We start from the raw sequence: 9,082 nt of genomic DNA on the forward strand, positions 1-9,082 counted from the left end.
TGTGATTAAACAGGTGATACTGTGTGTACAGTGGTACCTCGGGAGACGTAGTTAATTCGTTCCAGAAGGTAGGACTTATACTGAAAATGACGTAGACACCAAACGCATTTTTCCCTTAAGAAATGAAGGGAAAGGAAATAATCCGTTCCAGAGTATAAGAAATGATATTAAATATGGCATATTATACATTAATAGGGTTGTATAAAATAATTTAGACACTACTTATTACTAAAATGCATACATACATTAAAATAAATGCATAAATAAATTATATATATTTAAATAAAAATACAATTTAACGTCACTTTACCTTGCTGAGAGGAATTGATAGCCTACGAGGATGGTGGTGAGGAAGGGGAGGAGTCGTGAACGGGGTCTACGCGGGTACGCGGTGACTCATTCCGACCCATACAAGTTCTAGCAAGCGTGTCGTATCCCAAGCAAGACGTCGTATCCCAAGCAAGACGTCGTATCCCAAGCAAGACGTATCCCAAGCAAGACGTCGTATCCCAAGACATTTTCTCTCTCGTCAAAACACGACGTGTACCAAATTCGACGTATTCCAAAGCGGTCGTATACCGAGGTCAGGGTTGCGATTTGCGCACCAATTTCCGCAAACATGCTGTTTTCGACCGCATTTCGCGGTAGTTTCTGTGACCCTCTTCCGCACAAATTTCCGCAATTTGCGGTGATTCCTGGGAAGACTTCCGCAAATCGTGACTTCGATTCCCGCCTATACCGGTGCCGTACTCGCGCGGTTGGCGCACATATCTCGCGTCTACCCACTTGCCTCTGCCGTAGCTACTCTATACCTCCTGCAAATAAATACACTTTACTGCTAACGATAATAGCTCATAACATCACACACAGATTCAAAAATGAGCAGCACCCCCACCACCAAGAGCAAGCCTATCGTCCTCGAGCGCTGGTTCCTCGGCCGCCTGTGGCTCATGTACGACAAGGAGAAAAGCGCCTTCTTCTGCACCACGTGCTCTGCCGCCGGGCCGAGGTCGTGCATCTTCCACAAGGACAACAAGGGATATACCCCGGGCGTCTCGGGCAAGTTTTCCCTCGACCGCATCGTCGACCACGGCGACAGCGTCGGCCACCTCAAGGCCGCCGAGACGCTCCGAGCCAAGTCGGCCTTGGAGTTGGCCTTCCACAGCGGCAAGCAGGAGCAGAAGAGCATGGGCGCGGCGGCCGGCGAGTCGGGCGCCGCCGACTACACGCTCTGGCATTCGCACGCGCTGCGGTGCGGCTACTTCATTGCCAAGCACAGTCTGCCCTACTCGATGATGGAGCACATCTGCGGCCTCGTGCAGACCAGCATCAACTCGTATGCGGGTAAGCGGCCTTCTCCACTGCCAGCGGTACCTACGGCTCATACTGCTCGCGCGACAGCGCAGTCGACATGGTGGAGATCTGCAGCACGTCCATCTTGGAGAAGACCGTGCACGAGATGCGCGAGGCCAAGTTCTTCTCGATCAGCTGCGACGAGAGCACGGACGTGGCATCTAGCAAGAACGCCGTCGTCATGGGCCGCTACGTATACTGCAACGCCATTTGCATCCGCATGCTCGGCGTCGTCTCCCTCTCAAGCGGCAGCGCCAAGGCCGTCTTCGACGCCATCATTGAGCTGCTCGATGGCCGCGGCCTCGACATCGAGGACCTCATCGGCTTCGCGAGCGACGGTGCGTCCGTCATGACGGGCTGCAACACGGGCGTCGCCGCCCGCCTCAACTTAGTAGTTCCACGTTTGGTTTCGGCACATTGCCCAGCGCACCGTGCTGCTCTTGCGGCAGAAGACGCTGAGAGCGAGTACGAGGAGGAGCGCATGCTCGTCGTCGCGGGCATCTACAACTACTTCAAGAGGTCGCTCCCGCGCCAGGAGCTGCTCAGCGCGGCCATGGACAAGCTCGGGGCCCCGCACCTCAAGCTGCTCCTCGGCGGGTTCACGCGCTGGCTCTCGCGCGGGCAGTCGTTGCACAACATGCACCGCCTCGCCCAGTCCGTGGCCGAGGTCCTCGCGGACGACACGAGCTCCGTCGCCGCCGCCAAGTACTACAGCTACTTGCGCTGCGTGGCCTACCACGTCTGGATCGCGCTCATGTCGGACGTGAGCGGCATCCTCAACATGCTCAGCACGGCGCTGCAGGCCGACGACATGCACATCGTGAGCGTTGGAGGCATCGTCGCCGCGACCGTCCAGCAGCTGCGCTACACCTTCTTGACCACTTTGACGCTCGACACCGTCTCGACACCGGCGCTCCTCGAGCTCAACGAGCGCCTCGGGGGCAACGTGCAGTCCGAGGACGAGGACGAGGTGGCGGCGACCTTTCGCGCCGGGGGCGAATACGTACAGCGCCTTGTTGCTCATCTCGAAGAGCGCTTCCCAGAAGAGACGCACTCCACGGTACGGGCGCTCGCCATGCTGTACCCAGACGAGATCGCCAAGGCGGCGCACATCCAGACCTTTGGCGTGCACGAGATCGTCGCGCTCGGCAAGACCTACCTGCCGGACGCCTCCTCCTCCGAGCTCGTGACGGAGTACAACCACTACAAGTACTTTGCCATCGGCAGCTTCCGCGGCGTCGGCGCGACGGAGATCCTCAAGGTCGTGTGCAGCAACTCGCACATGCAAAAGTCCCACCCCAAGATCCTCACGCTCATCAAGATCGCTGCGACTTTGGCGCACGGGTCTGTCGACTGCGAGAGGGCCTTCTCTCTGCAAAACAACATCAAGACCGAGGAGCGGTCGCTCCTCACGTGCAAGCAGTTGAACGCGCTTATGGTTTGCGCCCGCGACGGACCAAAACTCAGCAACTTTGATGCCGAAGACAACATGAAGCGCTGGAAGAATGCGAAGAAGAGAAAGTACATTTGCTCGTAATCACGCTCTGCCTTTGAATAAAGTATGTGGTTCTTGTGCGGAAATGCGGAAATCATATATTCATTGCAATCAGTAGCTCAAAGCCCTGCGTGATGTTGGGCCTTGCATATATCCTTTCCAATAGAACGCATTAACGTGTTATTAAAAGCGCGCGGTCACAGGAGTAGTCTTTCCACCGTTTGCGGTTGACATTAGCAGAAATGCGGGAAAAATTGAACCCTCCTTCTGCATTTTCCATGCCGAAATCGCAACCCTGACCGAGGTGTGACTGTATGTGTGTCTGCGCATATTCAGCAGATTCCAAGGTGGAACCTGGCGGCGCAGGCATGTGAGACACCCACGCCGGCGTTGAGGTTCACTGCAGTTGGGACGCTCCACCGTGCTCCCTCCCCATCGCACGTCAACCACGTGGCTTCTCTCTCTCGGCACCCCATGGGAGAATTACACCTATCTCACCTCGTCCCCAGCATCAACCAGAAACGTAACATCCTGTAGTGATCCTATAGCAATCCTTTCTCGACGTATAGGTCCATGAGTACAATGTGTGGTGTAGAGACGCGTTAGGGATAGTGTGTGGTCTATTTGATAAAGTGCTGTGCAGTGTCAATCCATCGTTTTCGATCACCTTTCCTATGGCTTCTAAGCCTTGACCCCTGAACAGAATGAAACGAGTCACGTTTGGATGCAATATATTTATAAGACTTCCTACCAAACGTTATGTACATACATTTTTCCCTAAATAGACAAAAAAAAAGGTTCATACCCTATTTTCTAATGTGTACATTCATAGATTGAATTTGAAATCTTTCCCCGTGAAAATCTCAAGGCGATTTTTCAGAAGAACCCTGCCCAAGATGTTTGCCCAATTCCAGTTTTGTTTTGTTTTCTATAAAGCATACGAGAGATGGACACCCTTGCCTTGCCACGCGCATGGCACATGGTAGGACATGACAAGCCCGCTTGCTGTACTGCTCACCGCTGGCACCACCTCGTTTATCAACAGGGGTGTGCCCCCCACGTGGTCCGTCGTGTCTCCCATCCCCGCGTGCTCCACCAACCCCCCACATCGGGCTCGCGACGTTCAGGACGCAGCGTCTTTCAGTGCGAACGAGCGTGCGGCATTGATCGCCCGCAACCTGAGCAGTTGGTGAAAATGCCACATCCCAAAGGCGGGGACCGTTCGGTCTGGAGGTTGATCGACTGACTGTTCACCTCCCGGACAGTGGTACTCGTTTTATATCCGTGCTGGAGAGACGATGAGTCGAGTCGACACCGGCAGAATTTAACTGGTGACTCTCCAATCATGTGTTAAACGCCTGTGCCATAGATTTTTTTTTGGAAGTTTGATATAATTAAGTTAAAGTCATAATCACGGTGGATAAAACAAGTAGCGCAGCTTGTGTGAATTCGACAGTGTGTGTACACTATAGAGCCCGTATGGAGATTGTCCACCAACTGGCCCCTGCCATAGGAATGTGGAATTTGCACCGCTTGCTAGGGGCCATCAACAAAGACGAGTGCCACATTGCACTCGTCTGACGGAGCCACTGTTCACGAGAGGGTGATGATCGTGTTACGAATGACTGCGCTTTATTTTTCCTAAATCTGTGAAAACTCATCATTTATGTTTGCAACGACCCCCTAATTTTACTTAAGCAACTTTCTTCGAAAACCTATACCACAAAGAAGTACGTAAGCATTTTAAACAGTTTACCGTGTGTGTTTTGCTAAGCTGTGAAAAAGCGTGTGAACATTTGGGTAGCCATGTGCACAACGCTATAGCTACATTTTTATTTGCTTTGCCGCGAAATTTATAGCTCGACGCATATCCTGAAAAGCAACGCTTGTATCCTGATAAATATGAGACCACGCGGCCTTCTATAAAACATATCCGGTCAAGATTCACTTAACAAACTCTCCCGGTTCTATTGTCACGTGTGTTTTTTACACGGCACCCTTAACATTTCGTGCCGATTTCAACGTCCCCGTTGTCGTAAAACGTCGGCGGTTTCATATTTTGTTAGCAATGTGCACGCCAAGGTTCAAGAGGTCATCGCAGCCCACGCTGCTGAAACCGTGACCCCTCACCCGCCGCCTCCGTCGCACGCATCCCGGTTGTTGCACAGGCGAGCGATGCCCGAACCAGCAAGGCCCGTTCGCTCGTATGGTCTCCCAACATCTGTCTCCAGGGTTTCCCGATGTCACCGCCGCTGCCGCTGGGTGCCACTCCAACCTCCCCGTCTCCATCCTGCACTTGTGCTTCACCTGTTGGTCTTCCCCTTCCCGATTAAGGCTTCAAGGTTGTCCTGCAATGTTTATTCAGAACTTGTGTGTCATAGTTTTGGTTCTTTCGGTAAAGTCACGTAGAAGGGAAATAATAAAATAATAGAAATAAAACAATAAAATTCTCACGACGTTTCGACTGCAACACAAGCAATCACACCTGATGATGATTGCTTGTGTTGCAGTCGAAACGTCGTGAGAATTTTATTGTTTTATTTTTATTATTTTATTATTTCCCTTCTACGTGACTTTACTAAAAAAACCAAGAATATGAATCTCTGCAGTCACGAAAGCTTTAAATCGAAATGTAACTTGTATGTCGTTTACCCGATCTTTCCATGAAATAGCTGGCACCCTCTGCAAGTCACCCGCTATTATTCAAAGTCCTGAAGCTTCTTGACCCATCTGTCAAAGTGCACATGGCGTGGTGTGCGAACATCTCCAACGAGGAGACAAAGGTGGCCATTCTTAGTGTGCGTTTGCTAAAGAGCACTTGTCTCAAAAGTCTTCAAGGCTGCAGGTGGGGAGCTTTGTCTTCATCATTTGCAGCACAATTAAAGAGAGATTGGTGTCATTGTGGCTGTTATACATAGCCATCAAAACGATCGGTAATGTTACTGTCTGGCACATCACAAATGTGATTCAAGGTCAAATTTATCACCCATACATCCCCTTAATCAGACCTTGAAAAATAAAAGGCCTCACAATTTTCAAAATATAGGAAAATCATCTCAGCAGACGCTACTTGTCAGATCAATTTCAAGGTCAAGCAAATACTTCATTAGACATGCCATCCACACATCACCTTGCAATGCATTTATTTGTAACCTGCTCTTTGCATGCTTGAGAGTGGGGTAATTAAGTGTCATCACAGTAGTCACCTTAGCTTGATCTAAGAAAAACCCGAAACGTTGCATGCTTACTCTGTAGAGCATTTAGATCCATGCTTGTAAGGCAGTAGCTGTGTGAACCATACACGTTTAACTTGGTGCGGAAAGAGGCTGGAATCGACACTTATACTCCGTCGTGATAACACTCCGAGATGGTGCCGTGGTCTATCGGTGAGCGCACTGGACTTGCAAGCCACAGGTCGCCGGTTAAACTCAATCTCTTGGTCTTGGCAAGGTATACAAATGGCAAGTTTCTTATATCCTCACTGCCTGTCCACCCAGCGGCATGAATAGCTACACCGCGTTTGGCCATTGGCAGGTCGTGTGTGGTGGGGGGAAGTGTGGGTACTCCAACATCTTTGTTCGCATTAGTTTGGGGTTGCTGATGGATATGAGCGCCACCCAAATCCTTAAGCAGGAATATCTTATATTCGTTTTGTCACATTGAATAATACACATTGACATGTGATGACTCGAAAGTTGAACGTTTGACTGTGGTTTCAGTGTGAAGTTTCGCAAGTGGTATTCGATGAAATGAAAATTATTAGAAAGGGTTGTTAGGTTGCAAAGGTTGCACCGCAAAGATGGTATCTGCAGTGCGACAACCAATCGGATATGGGATGTCTCAATAATGTGAGTTTTGTAAACCAATTACAGTAAAAAAAAATAATCTTCACGATTATATATCCAGGTGATTGGAAGCCGCCAACACGTCTATTTAATGTGTTCCGTTTGATGGGTCCCCTTGAGGGCAGACACCACGAGATTGTCATATTTATCCCAAGATGTGTTCCATGCAACAGTGATCCCCCGCAGTCTCTAAACCAAATAAACCGCTCACCGCCTTGTCAAGGTTGTGTTTGTCTTGACATGATTTACGACGACACCACGTGCACTTGCACCCATTGCCCACATGGTGGAGCCTCCCTGATTAATTATTTAGGCAGAAACTATTACCAGAATTAAGGAAGTTTTCATAAAATATTAGCAAAACGTTGTTTCCTGCCAATTCATGAATTAGAATCAAGATTTATAGATTCAATATTTTTAAATGTTTAAAGGAAGCGTTTCTTTATTCCAATGAGTAAGAATGAGAATTATATTTGTAAACCACCGATCATCAGGGATCCGAACGTGCTGTACAAGACGGTAATTCGTGCAACTGATCACTTAGACACGGTAGAATAATAAAATACTAAAAATAAATTGCGGAATTGGCTCAAAGTGGAATAGTGCGGAAGTGCACAGATAAGATTTCAGACGCACTTTAAACATGTCCACAGAGTCGGAACGATCCTGAGACCTCGTGGGAGAGGTAGGGAGGTAGGGAGGGAGCTCCAGAGTGTTGGGGGCTACACGGGACCCGGCTCTGGTTCTCACAGACCGCAGCCCACACCTGGGAACACACACGAACTGTGGCCACAGATTTGTGCTGTTGCCAGCGTGTGAGATGACATTTTATTCAGAACCCCGCGGCGAGCATTGCACCCATTCTGTGGTGCTTGAGCAGGAGAACCGGGCCGCACATCAGGAGGAGGTGAGTGCGGTGAGTCCGCGCGTAGCCCGCACCATTGTTTTATTATTCACCACTTTCATCCGCGCCTCTTTGCCGCACCGCGTACTTGTCTCAGTCACAGTGTTGGTAAGCCCACAAGCTGCTAACCCCGAGCCAAAATGAGTAAAAAACAAACTTCGCTGGAGATTTAAAGTTTTCGTGACTGCAGGGATTCATCTTCTTGGTTCTTTCGGTAAAGTCACGTAGAAGGGAAGTAATAAAATAATAAAAATAAAACAAAATAAAATAATTCTCACGACGTTTCGGCCACAACGCAGGCAGCCGTCCTCAGCTGCTTGCGTTGTGGCCGAAACGTCGTGAGAATTATTTTATTATGTTTTATTTTTATTATTTTATTACTTCCCTTCTACGTGACTTTACCGAAAGAACCAAGAAGATTCGCTGGAGAGCTTCTTTGAAAAGGGGGAAAGACCCAATGATGACCCCCCCCCCACCCTCTCGGTCCGTGAAAAAATTGATCTTCCACGAAACAGGTCCCTGGTGCCAATCAGGTTGGGGACCGCTGTGCCAGAGGACGGCTTCGGATGACGGCGTCACGGGAATACTTCCGAAGTGAATTCGAAGTCTCGCACGCACACTCGGGGCACACCTTGCAACGTTCCGTTGGCCGCACGTCAAGCGACAAATGTTCAATCCCCCAAGGTGTGCGTGGCCAAATTGTGACCAGGGGCCGTCCATAAATGACGTCACGCACCTAGGGAGGGGGGGGGGAGAAATGTGACGTCACATCAAATGCGCAACTTTAAATAAATATAGACAACACGTTCTACTTAATTAAATTGACTTTTTAATAAATGTTTTCTCCTACAACATCAGAGTGCAGCGCCACATTAAATACGCACTACAATGACAATAGTTTAAAGCGATTTGAAGCATGTTTTATTTTCAAAATGGAAATATGGTTTTGGGGGGGGGCAGAGCTTTGTGACGTCATATTTGAGGAGGGTGTCTGACTTTTTGTGACGCCGTGTGACGAACGAGGGGGGGGGGGCGTCAAAATTGGTCCAAAATCGCGTGACGTCATTTATGGACGGCCCCCAACCAAATGTAAACTTTGATGGAGTCATCGGTGACCAAGCGCTCACTCCACCAACTTGCCCATCATTGCGACGGCAGAGACGAGATGGCAGGCGAGGGATGCCACGGGACGAGCCCTCGTGGATTGCGCGGGATCGCCACCTGCTGGTGGCCAAGGGTTTCACGCGGCATTGGCCGTGAGTTTGCCAGGGAACAACAAATGCCTTTGGGGGCCGTCCATAAATGACGTCACTCGATTTTGGACGATTTTTACCCCCCCTAATCGTCACATGGCGTCACAAAAAGTCAGACCCCTCCTCAAATATGACGTCACAAAGCTCTGCCCCCCCCCCCAAAACAATATAAAAAATGCTTCAAATCGCTTTAAACTATTGTCATTGTAGTGCGTATTTAATGTGCCGCTGC

The 9,082-nt window shown here is 49.7% G+C and overlaps 1 protein-coding gene across 2 annotated transcripts in view; it reads left to right on the forward strand.

The window, feature by feature from the left end:
- Positions 1–6,915, forward strand: part of SLC60A1 (solute carrier family 60 member 1) — a 38,885-nt gene extending 31,970 nt beyond the window's left edge. Inside the window, exon 11 of one of the 2 annotated variants that reach the window (XM_078612188.1) lies at positions 3,188–6,915. In XM_078612188.1, the coding sequence (XP_078468314.1) occupies positions 3,188–3,222 (35 nt within the window). In that variant the 3' untranslated portion in view covers positions 3,223–6,915. Of the gene's footprint in view, positions 1–3,184 lie in introns of both variants that reach the window. The other variant, XM_078612187.1, reaches the window with a different exon arrangement.
- The last annotated feature ends 2,167 nt before the right edge of the window (positions 6,916–9,082 follow it).

Source organism: Lampetra planeri, chromosome 38, assembly GCF_965212315.1.
Source record: "Lampetra planeri chromosome 38, kcLamPlan1.2.h2, whole genome shotgun sequence".
NCBI lineage: Eukaryota > Metazoa > Chordata > Hyperoartia > Petromyzontiformes > Petromyzontidae > Lampetra > Lampetra planeri.